The sequence below is a fragment of the Pyxicephalus adspersus genome, chromosome 3 (genome assembly GCF_032062135.1).
Source record: "Pyxicephalus adspersus chromosome 3, UCB_Pads_2.0, whole genome shotgun sequence".
Lineage (NCBI taxonomy): Eukaryota > Metazoa > Chordata > Amphibia > Anura > Pyxicephalidae > Pyxicephalus > Pyxicephalus adspersus.
In genome coordinates, this window is record NC_092860.1 from 87,705,967 (window position 1) to 87,730,596 (window position 24,630).

Here is a 24,630-nt window from a genome sequence, read left to right on the forward strand (position 1 = left end):
AATGGGATCTGTTTTCCTTAGATTTTGATTCTTTTGGTTATCACACTGACTTTAAGCTAGATCTAGATAATTTGTTACAGCAACACAATTTTCTAAAAACAAAAATGAATAATCCTATCTATATAGAAAACTTTTTACAAGTTTTGTGCTTTCAGAAAATATTGTAGTAAAATATTGCATAAATGTTTTTCCTCATTCAATTCCTAAACCGGAAAAGATGATGTCTTTCAAACTGGGGTATTATCCATCTTAGGCAGCTGTCAGAAAAATAGATTTTCCCATTGGAAGATTTCCCTCACCTACTGTTCCTGTGACAATTTTAGCTTTTTTTATTCCTGTTTTTTTTTCAGTTATAGTAATAGTGGTCATGGGGTAGTAGGTCACCATCAGTAGTGATAGTGACTCTCACCAGTAGCGACACAAACAGCAACAAAAAACCTGAAAGGGGTTTCAACCCTTCCACAATTTCCCCAAATTCCATTTCTTCCACAATTCCCCCCCCCCCCCCCAAAAAAAAAAACAAAAAACCCTTTGACTTTTCATACACAAAAAGCCATGAAATAATGCTTTTACAGTGCCTCAAATTATGAAAATGATCTATAAAATAAAAAACTTGTGGCAAATGTTATACACACAATTTAATTTTTTTTTAAGTTTTAAGGCAATTTATTTTTGGGCTTGTTTGCTTTAATCTGAACACATCAAAATTTAGCAACATGTATTTTTTCAAAACCACGTAAGTAGGTATTATCATAATCTAAATTTAAAAAAATGGTACTAAAGGAGGTTCCTTCAACAATAAATGGCTTTTGTTGTGTCAAACATCTGAAAAGGTTTTCCCTGGGCAGTAGCTTATGACTAAGGGCAACATTTTAAGGAAGCCAGGGTCAGAGTTTTGTCTTGACTGCAGGTCAGACACAATTAACCTTTACTACAAGGTTACATTAAAAACAAATGGGAATGCAGCTCTTGGAAGATGGGAACAAAGTAAGACAAACAGATCAATTCAAGTCTTAAGAACAGTCAGAGGGGTGAGCAACAAATGTTGTGTAAATATAGTATAGACGTACTATTGTCACCTAATAATGTAAAGTGTTCAAAATACACAAAGAATGCAAAACGACTAACATTAGTGCTGTTTTTTTTTTAAGTCGCGGGGTGGGGCGGTTACTACAATATGATTTAAAGTGAAACTATTTATTTTTATCCATACTGTTCTGACTTTTCTTACTGTTTGCCATTTGTCAACTAAAAATGAAAGTAATAATAAAATAATGGTGATACTTGAATGAAGAAAAGCAACCAGTATTAGAATTTTTTTTGTAAAGTATATGATATACCAATGATTGTATCCTCTTTATTTATTAAAATTTTTAGTATTGGTAGCTTAAAGGCAGTGTATAGTATAATGAAATATTTAAGCCTAGCTAGAGACATAACTTTTTTTTTTTGATTGAGTGAGAAAGGTAGATAATCTCTGTCCGGTTTTAAATGCTGCATGTTTTTCAGTACATCACATTAACCTTACATTGTATTCTAACAAGACAGCTCTGTAAAGTATATAGTCACCATAACAAATATTACTGGAAGTCCTTACAAAAATTAATTCTTGTAATATATATGGGAGGGGCAGTGATAAAGTCCCTCATAACAGGAGCATGGTGCCATGATGTCTGGCTCTTAGGTTGACTAGATTCTAAATGGGCACAGAAATAGTCTGCGGAATGAATGCTGATCAGAAAAATTTTATACACAAAAGGGTATGCGGCTTCATTGGTCTAAATATTAGATTCTGCCATTGGGATTCTGATATAAAATATCCACTGAGGGTACAATTAGTCGCCTGTTCTTTGTGTCAGCAGAGAGAAGGAGAAACAATAGTTATCAATAAGTGATTATTACTAAATTTAGGAATATATGGAATAAACCTCAGAATCCAAACTGCTATTTCCAATTTGTGGAAAATAATAGCAGCCATTCTGTCTAAAACTCCCTGTGTACATTTTTCTCCAGTATCATTCAGATAACAACCCCTTGTCAGTTGTTTAGTGGGTAGGTAGCAGTAGAGGAGGATAGAAAAAGGATGGGTACTCAAATAACTGTACAGGAAATCTCCAAACCCAAGCAGAGAGAGATGCAGGAACGACAGGGAATGGCTTGAAGCAAGGGTGCCCACACTTTTTTTGGCTTGCAAGGTACTTTTAAAATGACCTACCAACAAAAAAAATACTAAACATATACTTTTTTTATGTATATACGTATGTATGGAACAGAAGTGACAGAAGCTAATGAGACATTGAATGGCAGAACATTGCACACACATTGCACTACAAGACTATAGTGACAGGAAAGCTACAGAGAATGACGTGCTGCACAAGAAAAAGAACTGCTAATCTGTACAAAGGTATCTCAATAATTGAACCCTGACACCGAGCCTGAACTGCCCAGCACTGCTCTCCTCAGACTGCCCTCTCGCCCTCTTTGCCTCCCTTTCCACTGTTACAAGAGCCTTGGATGCAAAGGAGTTGCCTATCAATCTCAATGAGATTATATTCTCTATATGAGTTTATTCTCTTAGAAATTCCTTGTTTACATTTTAAAGCCATTTTGATTGGCCTGGTCAGGAAGATATAACTCCTACGCAAGCACACAGGAGATCAATTAGTCCTGGTCCCTGCAGGGGAAGTCCATCTTTAACCTGGTATACTGTAAAAATTAATGGTGGAGTTGTCCTCCAGGAGTATTTAAAACTGTTTGGTACTTTGAGAATAACTGCATCTGTATTTGGCATATCCCATTGATTGGGGTAATAGGTAACTTTTCAATATATATATATATATTAGGGCTGTTCAACTCCATTTCTTGAGGGTCACATGCAGGTAATTATTTTCTATCCTATTGTAAACCACCTCTTTTTTAAATTTAGTGCTGTCTATTAGAGAATTAATAAAAATAATTATTTATTATTATTATTATTATTAATAATAATAATAATAATAATAATAATAAACAGGATTTATATCGCCAACATATTACGCAGCACTGTACATTAAGTAGGGGTTGCAAATGACAGACAAACACAGACAGTGACACAGGAGGAGAGGACCCTGTCCCGAAGAGCTTACAATCTAGGAGGTGGGGGAATTAGGATGTGTGAGAGTCCTGGTCCTCAAGGATTGGGGATGTGCAGCCCTAATATATACCATATAATAATACCAAAATAATAATAATAATAATTTAGTAAAAACACTATAAATATAAACAAATCATTATGTATGTATTTTCTGTTTTGTACTCTACATATCATCCCATTAGGTTTAGATATTTTCCGTTTCTGGTATACATCACATATTGACCTATGCATTATGTATTTATCAGCAACTCAACTAGTGATAGTAAGACATATACATAATTAATTGCTGGAATTCTAAATTGCCCTTGTCCCATGAAGAAGCTATTTTGTTTAAGTTGTCTGCAATCTCTATCTTCCTGATTCAAAGTGACATCCTAAACTGTTACAAACCACACACTTCACAGCAAAGTGGGTGCCATTAAGAGAAAAAATCTGTTAATAAACCATGAAATGAAGCTTTCAGTTTGGTGTTTTGCTCTTTTTTTCTCCAAAAGAAAGTCATCCTCCCCAGTGGGTTCTCCGTTTCATCTCTCACTCACTTACAGCCAGGGAACAGGTAGAGAGCTGCAGCCAAAGCGAGAAATGACTGATGAGCCTGAGTGTTTTCCTGATAGGCATCTTGTCAGTGTCTTTTTTCAAAAGGTCTTTTGATATGCTTCACATACCTACACGATAACAATTAAAAGGAAAAAGCCGTAAAATATGCTTGCCATAGCATAACCTGCTGTAGGTTATGTCTACGCTCTTTCAGTTTCTTCCCAGAGGTTAAAGTAAGCCTATGCAAGACTTAAAAAAAATATAAAAGCCAAAGAATGCGAGTCTTAAAAAACAAAAAGTGTAAACTAAGAGGTCCCCAAGGAGACTCTTGCCTCATTACTCTCGTAAATCTGTAATATAATAGCGCCCTTGCAGGATGAGTCGATAAAGCTGAAGTTCTCATTTTCCTGTGTTCTGCATTCAAATATGATGATGAAAGAAGTTGTTGATCTTGCTAATCTCTTTATAAAAGACCACACGACAGTCTGGGTATGCATAGCTCCCAAATGTCCCTTTATTGGAGCCAAGTCTCTCTATCCCTGTTGCCATCTAAGGTATTATATAGATCTATTTAAACTAAATGTACTGTCTAAGGAACAGCTCCTAACTATGGTCCTGATTTATTAAAGCTCTTCAAGGCTGAAGGTGATACATTTTCATCAGTGAAGCTGGGTGATCCAGCAAACCTGGAATAGATCTGGTCTAGGGCTCAAAACATTTGCAAGCAAATAACACGTGACTTTGAAGAAATCCATTTCAGGTTTGCTGAATCACCCAGCTTTACTGATAAAGGTTTATCCTCTCCAGCCTTGGGGAACTTTAATAAATCAGGCCCTTTATGTCTAGCTTTGATTGAACCCCTCTCAGCTCAGCTTGGAGCAATACGTACCCTGTGCCAAAAGTGTCATCCCCAAAGCTAACAATGCAATCAGAAGCAATAAAACTAGGGGTTTGCATAGTTTGTGCAGAAAGGTATTCCTCTGTCCTATGCTTTTTAGGCATTAAAGAACAAACACATGAGCAATACTCATCATTAGCCATATGGGTGGCTTTTCCCAGAGGGATTTTTTTTTAGTTCAGCTTGTAATTGCTAAAAAGGAGAACACTGTTTTTCAAACTGAGCATTTAAATTTCTGACTTAGGAATATCTTGCAGATATCATTAACGTTCCTAATGAGCTCATAATCTTTTTACTTATGTGCAGGTTACTTGAGTTTGTGATTAGAGTTGCAGATACCCAATTATGTACTTTTGACTTCCAGTCAATTCGAAACAGAAGGGAGCAATGAAATGTAGCACTATTGGTTTTTGTTCTGTAAAGGTCGCTTTTGCTTTAGGTTCATATCAAGAAAGCATTTTAGTTAGGAAGGCTGTATCTTAATAAGCAAAAGGTAACATGCATTGGGAAGGGGGTAAATCTGACCCCATTTATCTCTTTTCCTCACTGCTGCTGTGAAAACATCATTTTTTTGTGAAATAAAGCATTGTGGTGTGGTGCTTATGCTGGGTGTTGAAAACATATTGGGGGCCCTGGTTCACATTAAGCACAGGGGCCCAGTGGAATATGGTTAGATGAATGTTTAACCTTTGTGCTCTTTTTCTCCCCTCCACAGATTTTGTTGATGGCAGTATCCATTACATGGCTCTTTTTATCTCAGTGACTGTGTGCAGCATCATTCTGGTTGTGATCTTAATATTCTGCTACTTCAGGTAAGAACAATGCTATTAAATGGATCCAGTGGTATCTGGTGCAGATTCTTCAAATATCATACATTGCCACATTTCTACATAGCACTATAGACAGAGCAGGTGAGAAAAATAATGACTGGTCTGATATGCAACTCAAATACACAAAGACAGATTTTCATCATTTGTTTTTAATGAGAGGTCTACTAGTAAATGATAATACATAAAGTGGCCAAATCCTTTATTCATACAGCTGTAAACAGGTACTGTACATCTGTAATCTCACAATGAATAGGAAATCATGGAAAAACTAAACACTTTATTCTGATGAACTTGTTGGCCACATTTTTAATTATTTCAGATTATGATGCTAAAGTTAGTCATCTCTCCAGAAGCACATAAGTCTTTTTATAAGGTTGTTTGCTGGAAATGTTAAACTTCTTACAGAAACTATGATAAGAAATTATCTTCTTTCCTTATCAATGAGATCTGTAAGATGTTTAATATGCTAACCATCTTACAGATTTGACATTTCAAAAATAGAGAAGGCTATGAAAAAAATTATATAACTAATGCTTACAAATTTGATACAAAGAGTGTTCTTGGTGCTATACAATGTGATTATTGGATGTCCTTCAATGCATCCTGTAAACTGAGCCATGCATATGTGGATATGATGCCTTTGCTGCAGTAGAGGGGAACATCCTGATAAGGGAGCTGTTAAAGGATACAGCAGGAGCCTAATAGGAGCTCTCATGGTCCTGCACAGGGTCTATGTGTAGAGACATTTATGTTGGTAGAAGCAAGGCTTTGCTTCCTCATGTCAGATCTGATGACTGGAGAGGAAATATGTAGGAAGCCGCATGTGGAAATCACAAACTCACACAATAAATAGCACCCTAAATGGAGTTAGTTTCCATAATTTCAGTATTTTCAGTATAATTTATAAGATAGCAAATCCTAACTTTAGGTCTGCTTTAAATTTTTTTATGAGAAACTGGGCAACTTTTTGCTTATGGTAGATGTGCGCATTTTAAGCAGCTCATTGCAAAAATATTTATATCATTCACCTGAAAAGAATTTGTGGTATCCATGAATTTGTTAGCCTTACAGATACATGTTTATAACACGCACCTATTGACTTCAGACTTATAGACAGTTTTGTGCTTGTAGGTATAAAAGACAAGAAGCCAGACCACGTTACAGCATTGGACTAGAACAGGATGAAACATATATTCCTGTAGGAGAATCACTGAAAGATCTCATTGAACAATCTCAAAGTTCTGGAAGTGGATCGGGGCTCCCTCTGCTGGTAAGAAAGTGGTAGCATAAATTCACATTCATATATTGTCAATGAAACATTATATTTAAAGTAATAATAAATATAATAATTCAAAATAACACATTTTGTTAAAGGTAATTTAGATATTTACCATTGTTTTGCATTTTTTGTCAATTTCTAAAAACAATCTCATCTGAATCTTTCTTTTGTCAATCTAAAGACTGTGCCCCTTCCTCTATGAGACTGCTTGATCAGTTACTGTCACTCAAGCCTTATATCAAATTTAAATTAACATCTTAAAGAACTTTAAATGCTAGTGGAGTCAATTTAAACAAACAGTTTTAAGGAATTTATTACCATAAATTTGCTAAAATCTGTGTTGTAAGAATGGGAAGTTTTAGAAGCATTGCTGTATGGTAAGGTTCTAATTAGCATCCAGTGCTTCAATGACAAAATCAGTTATAAAATATGAGAATAGCAGCCATTCTGATTGTTTGCCAGCTCCTGAAAATCCTCTTTACATGCAGCATCAGTTCCATTGATTAGAGCTTATTTTAAATGAAGGAACAGTACAGAATTGATCTAGGATGCAAATGTAATTAAAAATACATAGCATTGCAGTGATTACTTACTGGTGAATTTTCTTGGAAAATGGTTGTTTAACTAGATTTTTTCCCATAGTATAAAAAATAGGATAATTAAAGCTCAAAGCAATTTTCCCCTCATTTTTGGTGGAATTAGATAAGGCTGAATCACACCACTGGTCTTTAAAGCTTCAAAAAGCATAAATCTTCCCCACATATACCAATAGGCCCTACTTCCTTGGATAGTAAAAGCTTCAAATATTCTTTTATATATTCAACAAGTTTATTATTATTATTAAAGTTTATTTATTATTAAATCCGCAGAAGGCAGGTGACACCAGTGATGATGAAATGACATAGTGAAACTTCTATGTACTGTATAATGTAATGGGGCCCCTCCCCCCAAACATTGGCTTATATATAGATATATACAGAATATAGTAAGACCACTTAGGCCAATTTATTTTTACTAAAATGACCTTTTCATACTGCTTGACAAAAAAGAAGCTTTTTTTTTCAAGTTCTGTTTTAGGTCCACATTTTGTGTTGAGAACTCCTTGGTATTAAAAAGTTACATTATCCGATGTTTGAACCTAATTCCTCATCACTGTGCTTTAGTAAAAAAATACACATTTTAGTGACATTGGGCTGTTCAGTTTTGCCATGCCCGCCGATTCATTACTGCACCACTGTCTTCCTCTGTCGTTTTTGGCTTTTTCTGGCTCCTTCTCTCCTTGGCCAGTCACAGAAGAGGCATAAAAATGACAGAGGATAGCAGTGGTTCAATATTAAATGATGCAGGATCTGTACAGTGCGATGGCACTAAAATGTGTTTTCTTTTTCAAAGAAACCTGGAGTTATACTTTAACATGCATTCCTTTGTACACAACTGAAGAATCTCTTTTTACATCATTGTTATTATTATTTATTGCTCTGGAGTTATGTCATTTGGTCATTTATTACTTTGTAAGTTATTATTTCTGCTAGTTAGTAGTCAGCTAGTTTGTTGTTGAATTTTTTTAACAGTGTTCTACACCCAGCTTAAATGTTGCCACACACGTTGAAAAAAGTTAAACTCTAACACTTTTCCTTGTAAAATAATCATAAATTTTCCTAACTCAAAGCAGATGAAAATAGCAAATTGGGCAGTGTCAATTGCAATGCATTATTAAATCATTTTCCACATTAAAATTTCTGATAAAGTAAGCCATACATGTGGGTGGCAGTAAATGAACCAAGATTTCCCTAGCTAAAAGTCTTAGTCGGTGTTTCTCCAAATGACAACATATTTTATTTTACAGTGTGAACTGTACAAAACTTTAGTAACATTCCAGGTACACTTGGGAGGAAACAGAAATGGTGCATGCTATAAAATAAATCTCCAGTGGTATTTTTAAAATTCCCTGATATTTATTCTGGATTAGTCATATTAATAGTGGGTGGTCATTTACTTTTGTAAGTAATATGCTGTTGGTTTTGGTTTCTTTGATAGGTTCAAAGGACAATAGCCAAGCAGATTCAAATGGTGAAACAGATTGGCAAAGGGCGGTACGGAGAAGTATGGATGGGCAAGTGGCGAGGAGAGAAGGTCGCAGTCAAAGTATTCTTTACCACTGAGGAGGCCAGCTGGTTTAGAGAGACAGAAATTTATCAAACGGTGCTGATGAGACATGAAAACATTTTAGGTAAGTTACATTTGGAATTTTTCTGTAACATAATGGAGATTTACTGTGAAGTAACAGAAGAGGTGGAAAGTGGAATATGGGGTAATATGCACCAAGTGCAACTAATCAGAATGCAAAGTAATGTTAATTTGTTTGCTGTTGTATTCAGCAACAAAGGTGGTGTTGTCATTCTTACAAAGCATGGGGGAAGGAGTAGGAGGTGACCTGGTACTGACTGACAAGCTACAGGCTTGTGAATCCGCAGTTACACACTCAACTGTAACATTTTCTTTATATCAATGTAGTTCAAGCAGGCACAGCCTACATGAGAGTGGCAATACTGCTCTAACTTCAGGAGCAATGCATCAGTGTTGATAATTAACTAGAAGCTGCATTATGTGGACTTTACTTGCAGGATCGAGTGGTATTTGTAGGAGAACTAATTGAAAACTATTGGGGGAGATGCAGTGCAGATAAAATCTACAAAATATATATATTTTTATGTGAGATCATAGTTCAAAATAAAGGTTAGTCAATCCAAAGTTTGATATTTCTAATTTGAAAGATGCTGAGATGTTTAACCACCAGAAAATCTCTGCACACCTACTGCAACCATTATGAAAGGTTTTCTCAAAACTCAAAGGAAAACAAGAACAGAAAATATAGCCGGATAATCGATGTTGGAATAAGCCCAGGGGTGACTTGACCCATCAGATTTTTTTTCTGCATCTGTACCTTAAAATCTAAGCCAACCTGAAAATGAACCTTTCACACTTATACTTATCTTTACACTAACTCTTTACACACTACACCCCAGTCCTTAAACTTTAAATTACACTTACAATTCTTACCAGTGTCCGTATCAATGCGTGTGGGGTGGCGGGATGTTACCTTGTCTAGGACCACTAGAGCCCTAATCTGTCCCTAGAGTAGAGTATATGAAAAGAAATCCTGCTTTTGGGGCAGCTCATAACCTATAATCTGTTTTGCTTATGGGACAGTTCCAACCTCTTATACACTGACCACTTGCAAATCCTCTGACCTTTGTGAAGTGGCAGGCAGGTGCACAGCTTTGGCAACTTACGTTGTATCCCAGGTTTACAGCAGATGCCTGAAAATAGTACCTGGATCTCCTAGACATCCGCTGGTCCCTAGGGCCTTGGCTAGATTTATTTGTAGATGGTAGACTCTGTCTTCCTCTATTCTTCCAAAACCGTCATAGACTCTATGTTATGTTTGGAAATTGACAGGTCACTTGAATGTATTTATTACATACCTGTTTATAATTGTCCTAATTGCCACATGCACATGATTGCATGCATAGCACATAACTGATCATATAATTTCGAGTGGCAGGGCAGGAAATCATTAGCTCTTATATGGTCCATTTTTCTGTCAAAATCATTTTTGTCTAGCTCTTTTTCCTCAAAGCATTAGTAATCTGTCTTTTAGGTAAAATCAAGCATAATATAATTGTAGCTACATAACATATGTAAAGTAAAAAAAAGTAAAGTGCATTCACCCTTTAATTCGCCTTCCCTGTTTCGGTAGTACCTATCCTCCACTCTCTTTTATCTACAGCTGGCTGAAAGTGCATTTCGCAGTTATTGTCATCATCTATTTAAACACTTAGAAAACAATAGTTTATCATTAGCAAGGATTTAGAAAGGTTTCCCATCTCCGAGACATTCCCTAACATATAATTTCACACAATGCACTTGTCAGAGCGAATGTTTTAATTACTTTTAGTAAAGCTGCTATTTATCACTGGCGATGGGCTGTAAATCATGCATTAATCCTCAGTTTAAGGACCTTAATAGCCCTGTTTAATAGTTTTAGCACACCAGAGGCACTCAACCTATGCCATTCAGGCAGACACTTTAGCAGTGAGCCAAGGCTTATAGCTACCGTTAAAGTATTTTTCCCCAGTCTTTTATCTCCGTCTCTGAGACTGTTTCTCAAATTCATACGCTCTGTGAAACGTTTGGGCTAGATGACAGATTTTTATGGACAGTGTGCTTCCTGTGAGCTGTGACATAAAAGCTATGTATGTTCTCGGATGATTTTCCTTCACATAAAATTGAGTTAATGCCACACCTGGCACCATTAAAGAAATGTTTATTTGATTCCTAATGTATGTGGAAACATTTTACAAATGTGAGATTGTAATAAAAGTGAAAATGTAACACAGAGGGGCTGCAGTGTATGTAAATGTCAAATACACATTGGCAACAGAAAAAAAGGTTATTGTTTTGTTTCTGCAAGCCTTTAAAAATAACTTCTAATTTATGAGGATCTGTGATGCTCTGCATTCCCAGATCACTTTAACAAAGAGTTCAAATGGTCACACTTACACAGCACTGGAGGAAAAAGTTTGATAAGTAATATGCTTTAGCAATGCTTTAGGATTGATTTCTGTTTAATGTTCAAACTGCAGAGGTATCTGAAATGTAAATGCCAGACAGTTATGGAAACCTTTAAAATATATACAAATATACTAACTCAGTATAGATGTGGATGAGCTGATCATTGTCTATGCAGACATTAGGTCTATTTAGACCCAATACACATTGTGAATCCCACAGCCAAATTAAAAATTATTTTACATTTAGAGTGTCACCGTGGTTCCTATGTTTACTTGTAGATTTCACTTATAACCATAGATATATTCTAAGCAGAACTGGAACATGGTGACAGCAAAGTGCTATGGAGGAGGCATTTGTTATTTTAGGATCCGTGTTACCTGTTCATGAAAATCAGCTGGTCAGCGTGTTAGGTTCATCATATGAAATCACTTATTTTGTGCCTGTGTAATGGAAGTGGACCATCAAGTTATGTCAACTCTGATAAAGATCCTCTTGTTTATTCTGGAAAAAAAAAAGAGTTTTTAATTACAGTGACCGCCAAGGTTCTTCGTCTCCTTACGCATTTTAAAACTATTGTAACTTGGAGAAGAACAAATGAGAATGCCATAGTGTGCAACCTGAGTGACAGCTCTAAATATGCTGGGTTTGGTACATTCCCGACAGGGACGCAGACAGCAATGAAACAGCAGTACAAACTGGACAGGAATTCTAACCTTTTACAATCTAAAACCTAAAATAAGTTTTAGCTATAGTTGCCTTCTAAGGACTGGGGTAGACTGTTTTGTGGCCAGAAGGGATACCTGGAATGGTAATCAGGAATAGCTGACAAATCTCACACTTAATGACAGTATGATCTATATATGCAGTCATGCACAATTGGATTACTGATGAGCAGCATTCCTGACTCCTGAGTGGAGCATCTCACTCCTCTCCTTCAGATTCCTTTCCCAGAACTGTATGGGATGGGTAGGCATTTTTTAGGGAATTCGAGATGAAAATCCTGTTTTACAAGTGAAGAAAGTTTCCCAAAAATAAGGCTGAGTTTTAGGTAAATTGCAATCTGAAGTCTCAAAAACATGCAATTAGGTTAATCAGCTTTCCCTCAAAAATTGCCCTTAGACTGTGTTAGTGACATATGACTATTAGATTGTGAGCCCATTTGAGGGACAGTTAGTGGTAATGACTATGGACTTTGTAAAGGGCTTGGTAATATGTCTGCACTATATAAGTACTGGCCAATATTAATATTAATAATTTGATATTGTCAAACTATTGTTAGGGAGGAAAGGGGTGGACCTGTGAGTACTGATATCATGTGAACAAATATTAATATGCTTAGAATAAAAGGCAAATAGAAGCACATCATTCCAGTGAGCTTTTCTTATGATAGTGTATTAGTGTAATAGAGAGAAAACCAGAAAACAGTGAGAACTATTAATATATATTATTATAAATTGTAATCAAGATGACACACCAATGGAAAACTCCCCAATTATGCTTTCTTGTGTTGCAGCTACTCAGTCATACAGTGGTCAATGTGCTATTATTAAAACAAACGTGCATAAGTAGTACCCTTGCTGGGCTCAATTGCTCCCAGGTACTGGTCTGATTGGGCTTTTTAAGCAATCCAGCCCTTATTTTTATTTTCTTCCTTTGTTCCTGTTGTTTGGAAAACAATGTCTCACAGGTATAAATTACAAAGCTGGATTTTTTTTATTTTTACAAATGGCTTTTGACTCCCCCTTAGTTAATAAAACTACAACGTGAGACATCTTTAAAATTCTTTAACTGCATTGTCTTCTTTTCATTTGTTAACTATATCAATGCCCCCTGTATTCTTCCAATTCTTTGAAGGCTACGAATAATGAAAATAAAAACATAACTTTATCTGTTAAAAGTTCTCAGGGTGCAAAGGGGCAAACCATGAATGGCAGTGATTTTCACATTTGTATCTCAGATAATGGTATATTAATGGATTAATTCAGTGTCAAGACAGATTGAATTCAGATCTGCCAGACTGACAGAATATCACGTATAGTTGACAGGCCCTATGATTAATTTAGTGCTGGCCTCTCGAAAACTCATGAAAAACAGATGGAAAATGAAAATTAATCTTTTGCCTCGTGGCATAGAAAAGTCTGATGCCGCAGACCATATTGACAGAACTATCTTCAGTCATGGGTAGAAATTAGTGCAATGTTTTGTTCAAGTTTCTTTTTGAATGCTTGTATTATTCGCTTGAAGACAGTCACTAAAGATCTATTATTATTCATCTTGTCAATTAACTGACTTTTTACATTTTATTTTGTACAGCCAGAAACAGAAGTAGGTCTTTTATTCCTAGCTGTATTTAAAGTTTGAAAGTTTGATCCATTTATTTTCTTGATAAACCTCTGTAGTGTTATGAAGATGTTATGAGATAAAACAAAAATACTTTTTAAGTAAAAAAAAATGTTGGAAAATATAATTATTACACGTACATCATGTTATATTTTCAATTATGAATGCAATAATATGGAACCTAAAATAGTGAAATATAGGGTGCCATCCTTAATATATACAGCAACTTTGTAAAATATTTTGTACCTATGCAGTCAGCAAAATTTGACTTTGATTTCAGACCATTGATTTCAGAGCAACACCACCACATCAAGGCACGTGTGCTAAGTGTGGTCTAAGACTGCGTACACACGTTATATTTTTGTAGTTGGAAACCAGCTTTCACAACCGTTCCAACTACAAAAGACTGAAAAATGAATGAACAACAGTTCCATGAACAACGTCGGACGGCTCCTGTACACGTCAGATTTTCATCCCAGACAGGCCCTACGGCTCGTATTGGCCAAGAATTATCTGACGTGTGTACATAGCTTAACTCTGACATTTTAGTTATCAGTTATGGGACATACACAGCAAAGCACAAACAGAAAGTATGCTGGCTTGTAAAGAAAACAAACAAACAAAAAAACCCCACAGCATTTATAACCAATTTTTATGTGGTAGCCATAATCATAGATGGTGTTGCCACTTTTTCATCCATAGTTCCTATTGTTGCACTCTTTTTTTTTTTTTTTTTACAATTATTAATGCTATACACTAAAAAAAAAACAAGAGAACAAATGTAATTGTTTTGCAAGTCTTTATAACATACAGAAAAAATCTGTCATTCTGATAACCATTACTTTAAATAACAAACAGCTAAATAATAACTTGTGTTTTAGAAACAAGTGCAGTTCTATCTTTCTTACAGTTCATTGCACACTCGGTGAGATATGCCGGGGACAGCAGCACATGCTTTGTGCAATCATAGAGCCATTTGGACAGCCTGGCAGTTGCATGCAGACCATGACCATATGTGGAATATATTATGGCATATGGACGAAGTGAGGATTATTATTCTGGCCTTTGAGACTAATCGCTCATTATGACAAGCTTATGTTTCACACTCTTACAATTGTCAACCATAGTAATGTGATTTTTTTACCAGAACACAGTAAAAAACCTCAGCAGTATTAGTGTATACAGAAGCGGTGTATATTGCAGATATTACAATGCAAATAGTGAAATAAATAGTAGCTGTTCTCTTTTGTACTGGTATAGAAGAAGTATGAATATTTAGAAACTCAGTGACTAGAAAGATGAGTAACATTTTTATTGTTAAACCACTACTTTAGTGGTTTAACAATAAAACCATTATTTGCAGATGGAATGGATTTGAGAGTGACTTGTTAAAGTTTAGTTATGCAGGGTATTATTTAAAGGGAATAGACCTTCAGCGTATACTTTCTAACCAGTGCCTCAGATTGAGGGAAGCTGTCTTTACTTGGCCGCAATTTCATTATACATGTGACAATCCAATATGAAGGTCAGGGTAACGATAAAAAACAAGTGTTTTTAAGCTATTAATTTTATATAGGACCAGGTGGGATATGAGCAAGATTGTTTGTTTTTTTCCCCTAAAATTTCATTAAAATCAGAAGTGGAGGGGGGGGGGGGGTAACCACTTTAGTGAGGAAGTCTTAGACATTTAAATAGGGCTGTGCTCCAACACTAGATGGTGTGATTACAGCACTGTATAGGCGTATGAGGAATTTCTACACAAGCTGAGCCTGGAAGATTTCGGACCTGAGCATGTGATCACTGGAGGAAGATGTTGGTGTTATAAAGAGGTAAGTAAGTGCTTAGGTGTGGGGTTCTAATTTAAGTTGATAGCTGGCTAGGTAGAGTTGTTTTATAAACTGAGTGTGTCTTTTAAATTAACCCTGTAATGAAGGATGTATGGGCGCTGTTATTGCTGACCCTTTTTCTGAGTCTGTAGATTAAAGTCAGTAATAATCTGCACACCTTTTCTAGATCTGCACCTCCAAAAGATCAACAACATTACAGCCAGGTAAGTATCATTCTCAGAATAGCTTAGTAACTATAATGGGAGAATATAGAGGTGGCCAACCTCTATATTCTTCCATTATATTTGTTCTTTAAAAAAAACCAAAGAGGACCTAAGGTGTCCATTTAAGCAGCGGGAGGAGGGCAGGGACAAGTGACCACCTAATAAGATGGGGGACCTGATTGATATGTAGACAATCCAAACATAACCCAAGTAATCAGTTAATAAATTTAGTGTTTAGAAGCAACAAAAGGCTAGTTTTTTAATCTAAAGATCCCCAGGTAACTAGCTGCTTCTTATGTAACTGCAACCATGTTGCATGCTGGTGTTTGTATGTGAAGGAAATGACACAAAACAGTTAAAAGCTTGCAGTAAACACCGTATTGAGAATTTACTGTTCCATGTAAATTTGCTGAATTGATTTTTCCTAATGAGTCTAGCTTTTATCTCTGCTGTTTTTAAATTACTCAACCAAGAAAAAGAGCAAAGCATAGTAGCATTGAACTGTTGCCTGAATTCAGTTTAGGCAATGCTGTTGCTGTGATATTTAATCAATGCAACTTTTAACAATATAGTATAACATTATATAGTATACCATTCAGTGACCTGAAAAGATCGTGATTCATATACCTTTGTCACTGTCAGTGGCCATAAAGTACCTTATTGATATTATTAGTTCTTTTACTTGCTTTTACTCCTGACTGATTGAGCACCTTCTGGCCGCTTTGCACTTCTGAGGAGAGATCCTGCCTTTTGGTACTAACAGTTCTTGTCTAATACACACTGATAAGCCATCACCTGTCAAATAGCCATCTTTTGTGATTGGCAGCCTATGTGCTGATAAAGGTGTTCTTCTGCTCTGGATGTGCATACATTCCAGTTAAGCAGCATGGTTGGACTCCATATCACTCTACTAAGCCTCTGAAACCAGGAATGAACATTTCCTCTACTTCCTCCTATGTGATTGTGGGGCTTTACCCCGTCCCATTGGTTTACTTTTCTACCAACTGCCACCTACACTTCACAGGGGCTTCGTACCTCCTTTGTAGTTACCATTCTCCATCCAAAAACAATCTTAGCTCTAATAATGTGATAAAGGAGCAGTGCTGGTGGTTGTTGTTGTACTGAGCTGATAAACATACAAGAAGAAAAACAGTTATGTGCAGCAGTGTGAATAAACCCCCCTAGCGTTTTAATTCTGTCAGTATTTTGACGCAAAAAGCGTTACATTTTTTTGCATGGAAGTTCATTTTACATTGTAGGCCTATAATTCTTAGGAATAACTCACCCAAATATGTCCAATTCTTAATAAATTTATTACATTTAATAGTAAACTTAAAAAAAAAAAAAAAAACACAAAAATCGAAAAAAAAATATTTAAAAAAAAATTTAAACGTAATATAACTGTACAGTAGCATGTATAATATATATATATATATATATATATATAATTATATACAGATTTCTTTGTATTGGACTCAATACAGCTATTTTGTACTGAACCCAATACAAAATTATTTGAATTTCCCACCACTCCGCCTGCCTGCACTGACCCCACCGGGAAACCCCAGGGATAGTCCCTCGGAGAAGATCGAAGAAAGAAAACATGTCCAGAGGAGCTGCAGGATGCCAAGGGAACAAGGTAAGTGTTTTTTTTCATGTTTTAAGTGACCCCGAACGTGACTCAGAATTACCACTTTTTGCATGGAAAATCCACCCACATCCAGTCACACTCGGGATTACCGCTGGGGGGGTTAAACACTAGGCTTTCTACTCCCTCTATTGCCAATCAATATCCATGTTCCCACCTCTCTACCTTTTCCCATCAGTTCTCTATTCCAAATTCGGTACTGCAAGGAAATGAAATGCCCCTTTAGTGCTATACATACTTATATAATCTGCTGGATATCAAAGTATATGAATGTGATGATGAAGTTGGAAAGATGCAGATCTTACATAGTTCTGTCATGATTCTGGACAGTTAGTGCATGGATCAATCTCTGCATGTCTTCGGGCAAACAAAGAAAAAAAATGCATCATCTAACAGCTTGCTATCTCTGTGGGAAGCAAGTTGTATGTGTCTGAGTTAGTTACTGAGTGATAGCACTGAAAGCTATCCAATAGTGATTTGTGCCATACTAAGGGCTTATGGGAATGCAAAAGTACCTTCCAACTCTCTCTTTTTTTATACCAACGTTCCAAATTTCAGACCTTTTTAGGACGTTTCAAAGTATACTACTAGCAGGTTTGAGAGGATAATAGGGCAGATCTACGCTGGGCTTTGATGTACTTTTTTCTCCTCAAACACTTTAAGGTATAAAAATGAATCGTAAAGCACAAGACTGTAAAACATTTTTCTTTTATGTATGCACTTAATTCAGTAAGACTGTGCAAAAAGAGTTTGGTAATTTATAGAAACAAACTAGATTTTTTGTAACTTGTCAGATCAAATAAGATAATTTTCTGCTTCTAAGAAGTTGTTGAAATTTTGCATTCCAGCACTTTTTTCTGAACCCTGTGAAAAAAGCTCTGCAATCACAGGCATGAAACTTATGAAATGTTCATTTATTGGATGAAGATATTTAATTCAACAATTAAATATTTACATACTGTAAAGTTTATCAAACGGTCCAATGTATATATATTGAGATTGCGAGGAGTGCTTCACATTGACCTAGATTAGAATGTCAGGTGTGCTGTTTGGTAAGTATATAACATAGTAATAAATAGACAGTAGTTCAAATAAATGTTTATTATTAGGGAGATATTGATCATTTATGGTTGTGCACCTATTAGCCAGTGCACGGTCGTCAGCCTAGATTAATATTTGTCTTCAACAAGCTGTAGACTCAGCTTTTCCAGCAACTTCCACCTATATTACATTACATTATCTTCTGTCACATGAATTGTATTCCCTTTATGTTTGTATGTACATCCACGAAGATGGAAAAAAATCATCAGCTCTTTTATAAGCATTTCCACATACCTTGGAACAGTAGATATATTGAACTTCCAAGTTCTGATTCTACCCAGATATTGATATAAGTTAAGCTATGTTCTAATGGACATTTGATTTTCTCTGTGGTTAATTCAAGTGGGTGTCTAATTTTAACTACTAGGTGCCCGGGAACAGTCACAATTTTGTTAGATTTTCTTCACAATATATAAACGGTTAAACTCTACGAACCATGCGTCTGAGCAATCCTTACAGACTACTAAAGTCGAGTGTTTTTGTTACAGGTTCTCTTTGTCAGAAGTGGGTACAATTATTATTTATGCTCACAAACAAGAATTGTTTTGTCTGTTAGCAATAAATAAAATCATTCTTCAAGCTCTTTACTTTTATGAACTGTTTGAATACGTCTGCTGTACTTCTGCTGATCTGCTCCAATCTAATATTTTGGTAAGTCAGCTGACATATTTACAGAGCAGGAACAAATCTATTTTTATTAAAAATATGAGTTGCATGTTATTCGGTTCTTCAGTATATGCTTTCATAACCTTCCCCGTTAAAGTTTCAGTTTATTGGCGTCTATATGCCAGCGAGTATGATAAATGGCCTTAATATACTACATTCGCTTGTATAAATAAGGTAATCTATTCTGTATACACATCCATTGTTAACAGAGAGCTGTCAAAAGGGTAAGGTTAATTTCTCCCACTAGTCTGCTTTTCATTTCTGACCTTCTTCACCATAGTTGACAGATGTTATTTCCACAAATGTTCAGTAGATGGCATTCTTCTCCTTTGTAAGAATCACTTCTTCAAGTCTTGACATCCACAAGCTGTGATGATCTTTGGAACTATTTCAATTTAGGAACAATTCAAACAGATTTTAAACATTTGATATTTTTAGTAATATACTGTCTTGCAACTAGAATGTTAAATCTGTGCTATGTGCTAACGTCTGCAATTTTCTTCTGGTGACACAGTAAAGGTCTTATTAGTATATCTTATGACAGAGACCATTGAAAAGTTTAAAAAGAGTCCCTTTTATGTAAAAAAAATTATGATGATACAAAGAAAAGACTGCTGATGTTCACATAAACCAGTTGGTAAGTATCGATAAATTCCTAACTTGCATTTCAGGTCAACTTGCTGTGGTGAGCTACATTCCTAATTCTTGTTTTCATTTGCTGTTTAAGTTTCTTTTTATAAAGAGACTGTACTTTAATGTGTTATCTGATTTGTTTTGCTAATTTATGTTTTTCAGGGTTCATTGCTGCCGACATTAAAGGGACAGGATCCTGGACTCAACTGTATCTGATTACCGATTATCATGAGAATGGCTCCTTATACGACTACCTGAAATCCACCACTCTTGACACCAAGGCAATGCTGAAATTGGCGTACTCTGCAGTTAGCGGTCTGTGCCACCTCCATACTGAAATATTTGGAACAAAGGGAAAACCGGCCATAGCCCACAGGGACCTTAAAAGCAAAAACATATTGGTGAAGAAAAATGGAACGTGCTGTATTGCAGACCTGGGATTGGCAGTAAAATTCATTAGGTTAGTAATGTAAGATAATTAGGTTAGTACATAATACGTTATTTGCTAGTTCAGTGAAGAGGAACCAATGTCTTTGAACTCTCTCATTCTGTCTTCTCTGCGCCCCCCTCCTTTTCTCTCCTCTCTGAGTCAATGAAATGATCTTTCTTCCTGAATTTGTCACTGAAAATTTATAGGAAAGTGTTGGAGGGAACAGCATCATTTGTACATCATTGTGATTATTTGTAAAATATTAGAGTAGAGTAGAGTAGTTTAAAAACTTAGTAGAGTATGCAGTGGTACAGGAGCTGAATTACCACCATGCTAAATGAATAGCCATAACGTGAATGTCTATGGCAATTACCTAACATATGTGCTCTAATTAATTCATGAAGTAAACCTTGATTCTTTAGGAGATATGTAACTGACACTGCTAAAGAAATCAATATAAAAGGGCCAGTACATATTGTCCATATTTAGAAATCAATAGCATGCCATTAATTTCTCCTCTTTTAGATAGATAATATAGAAAGACCACATTATCTCCATCTCCCTGTGCACACATAAATAAATACAAATGTAATCAAAAGGACTACAGTAAGATTTTTTCTACTTGGTTCCATCCATGAAATCCACCCTATCCATGACTCTTAAAATCCTGCCTTGATCAAATAATTCCCTCAATTTCTCTCTGTCTGCCCATAAGCTAAACCAAGCTTCAGCAGTTGACTGGACCTTTAGAACAGCACATCAGCTCGGTTTGTACTCCCTGACCAGAAAATATCACAGTTGTACAAAGCATAAAGTCAGCAGTGGTCTAGCAGGCATGTGTACCAAAGTATGACATAGGCTCACGACTTTCCTGTTTTTGTAGTAGTGGGATTGCAAGGCTCATTACATGTCATTTCTGATTCCACTTGTGATCTTAATGTGAACCGGGGCCCAGACTGTGCACATTAAAATGTTAACATATTTTGAACAAGCTTTGATTGCCTTTTAAAGCTCAACCCCATTCACAACTGCTGCAATAGACACTGTGAAGAAAATTCAAATTCTTTTTAAAGGGACAGCAGACCCTAAAATCTTCCTCTATACTTTAAGGGGAGCAGAATGTTAGCAGCGTGCCAACCTTCTAGTACAAACAGATAACAGAAACTGTACAGTATAAGAAATTCACTGTTTTTGGTAAACTATTTCAGGATGAGTTACTTTACAGTACATACATGAGGTCACTACTCAAGTACTTTAAGGCACTTTTACTCTTTGTTAGGAATATGTAAACATTTTAATGTTCATAGCCCAGCCACTTTAAAAATTCTCTCTCTAGAAACATGTAAATAAAAGAGATCAGTTCAGTCCTTTAAGGTAAAATGTTAATTATTCAGTATTGGAGATAACCAATCCATGGACTAAGTAATTCAGTGTTTCTCAGTATCACCAGATATGGATAGTGGAGAAACTCCGACTTATCCCTTTTAGCCTCATCTCCCTTGAAGATGAAATAAACACACACTACCTTTTAATGAACTGTCATAACAACACTAAAACCTATATAGCCTTTGCTCTCTCTAGGCAGAAAGCATTGAGCTATAATTTCCCAATTATTTTGCTGCTCTGGGATTCTGACCTAATTTTTTGTTTAACTCCTTCATTAAAGATTCATTTTATTCTGCATTGCACACAGCAACACTGCCTTCACAATTGTAATTCCCAGAGAAAATTGCTGATAGAATGGATTCCTTTTCATTTAGGAACACAAACACTAATATATATGTTTTCTTCTCCGAGTCATTCCATCCCATTAAAATCTAATTTCATGAAATAGGTATTAGAAGGAATTGTACATTTTAAACAGCTTTGACATTAAAAAACTTCCATTAAAAAGACAATAGAACCAAATGACATGTGTTTTATTTACTCAATCCAGTTGTGACTACAGTACTTCCAACAGATATCATAAGTGGTCCAATGCACTTAAAACAGAGTGCTGCAAAGAATAGCAATACCAAGACATAGCAAATTAATGTTCTTTGTTTTAGATCAAAGTACAGTTTATAGTTCAGGAAAAGCCATTTTCTCCTATGTTCTCTAAAGATTTCATTGTTACAGCTGTCTTTAGAGTTTAGTCAAATGCTAATGAAATGTCAGAAATGGAACCGCCACCCCACTGAGTTTCAATGTCTAATTGTGGCTGCGCATTTGAATACTTAAATCTAGCCTGGGGATACTATGTCCCTCCACTGTGTTCCTGGTTCATGCTGAAAAACCTATTGTTATTCACATTGGTGCACTTGCCAGGCAAAATATGGCTATGGCTTTTGACAGAGTGATTGATTGCTGTTTTCATTTAATGTGCAGCTCCACCTCCCCCCAGTGCAACTTAAACATCCTGTATGAATATATTAAACATCACATAATAGAGTTTGGATCGGGATGGAACTGATGTTTTACAGAGGATAACGAACATGTAAAATATGTAGTTTATTAAATACCAAACAATGTCATAACTACATTAAACTATTTGTATTTTTTCACATATGCCAATGATTTAAATAATGTATGGGCCTCTGTTGTTTAAAGGGAAGATCTTGGGGAATGAATGTGGTTTATATATGCAATGGAATTAAAAACAAAAATGTAGAATTAGTCAGCAACAAGCACAGTGTCTAGTCATCACAGAAGAGCTCAAAGCTTAATATGTCCGTAGGCATTACAATGGGGTTTTCAGTCCAGATAGCAAGTAAAAATAAAAATATTTATATTAAATAATGATTTCAAATGAACCTGTAACACTTAATGTCTTCACTAATACTTGACACCTAACCCAATCTTGAAAAAGTCTTAACCTGACTTTGACACTAACAATTTAATCCTAAATTCAACTGAGAACACCAGCCCCTACTATATAGTAAAGAAACAAAGGTGTTTGTAGTCCAAATCAGGATGTCAGCCTAGAGTGCCAACTCTGATCCTCCTTAGATATAGTACAGTGAGTGTACTCACTCTAGGTCAGGAAGTGTTTTGCTGGCAGAATCACCAGGGAATAGGCCTGAAAGTAGAGAACTAATGCAGCCACAACAGCTCAGAACTGGTAAGCTGCAATATATTACTATTTTGTTTTTGGGTTTAGAAATGCTGAGTATTTAGCGCTGATTTTACCATTGACCATTATATCTACTATTAATTATTGTAAATGTAATGTACTTTGTATAACCGGATTGTAATAACATGTTAGTGATAACCTAATCTGTGGAATATCAGGTTTGAGAACAACTTAATTCATCAGAATCAATTGATATTTGGAATTTAGTTGGTGCAAAACAAACTTCCTAGCACTACCAATGCCAGGATGTCAGGATGAAAAAGTTCAAACAGTTGTTGAATGTTCTTCCTTTCTGCACAATCAGGACCAGATTTGTACACATCTGATATAATCTATGGCCTACAGTTGGTTTCCATTGTAGACCCTTGATTTTAACTCTGCATTTTAAGTTTATGAGTAATTTATCTATGTATTCTCCGGAGTCCAGTACAGAACTAGTCCAGTGATTGTTCCTTTAGATGACCTTTAGATGTCAAAAGAGCTAATCATGTTAGATTTTCACTGTTTGTAGTTATGTTAACACAACGTTTTTATTCTTTATGTTGCAGTGATACAAATGAAGTAGACATACCACCAAATACCCGAGTTGGTACAAAGCGCTATATGCCTCCTGAGGTTCTTGATGAGAGTTTAAACAGGAATCACTTCCAGTCATATATAATGGCAGACATGTACAGTTTTGGACTCATCCTGTGGGAAGTGGCCCGACGATGTATATCAGGAGGTAATGTAATATAATAATATATATTCAGATGAAGTGGACATTTAGTTTAAAGTACATTTGTTATCAATCTAAAACTTTAGTGTAATTCATAATGAATATTTTTTAATGAAATAGCTTCTTTAAGTACTCTTCAAGAAAAATCAGAAAACCGTATGTTTTGACTGATAGAATGCTGTTATTTTAGTTCCTTTGTTGTTTGAATAAAAACAAAAAGGTAAAAAAATAAGAAGAAATTTAAGGATTTATTTGTATTTTAGGTATATTAGAAGAATACCAGCTGCCCTATCATGACGTGGTACCAACCGACCCTTCTTATGAAGACATGAGGGAAATTGTGTGTATCCGGAGGTTACGACCCTCATTTCCGAACAGATGGAGCAGTGATGAGGTACAGAATGCGGAACATGAAATGATGTTGCTTTTGTGTGGTTTGCTAAATTCTTAACAAAGAATCTGAAAGTCTTGAGCATGTCCTTGTAAATATAATATTTTATTGACAAGACCTTGAAAATATCTCATGAATAGCAGTACTTGGTTTAACTCTGTACTGATACAATTGTGATTACAATAGGTTTTAGGTAAATCACAAATGTGAGGGAATGTACTTAAATGTTATGGTAATTCCTTACAGACACTAACATATAGAGATTACTCCCTAGATTTGATTTACAGAC

At 35.6% G+C, this 24,630-nt stretch overlaps 1 protein-coding gene across 3 annotated transcripts in view; it reads left to right on the plus strand.

Annotated features, from left to right (window-relative positions):
* Positions 1–24,630, plus strand: part of BMPR1B (bone morphogenetic protein receptor type 1B) — a 228,052-nt gene that overhangs the window by 202,578 nt on the left and 844 nt on the right. For all 3 annotated transcript variants that reach the window (XM_072405584.1, XM_072405586.1, XM_072405585.1), the window contains 6 exons: positions 5,284–5,380; positions 6,530–6,668; positions 8,715–8,907; positions 19,853–20,150; positions 23,781–23,956; positions 24,214–24,344. In XM_072405584.1, coding sequence (XP_072261685.1) covers positions 5,284–5,380; positions 6,530–6,668; positions 8,715–8,907; positions 19,853–20,150; positions 23,781–23,956; positions 24,214–24,344 — 1,034 coding nt within the window. The remainder of the gene's footprint in view (positions 1–5,283; positions 5,381–6,529; positions 6,669–8,714; positions 8,908–19,852; positions 20,151–23,780; positions 23,957–24,213; positions 24,345–24,630) is intronic.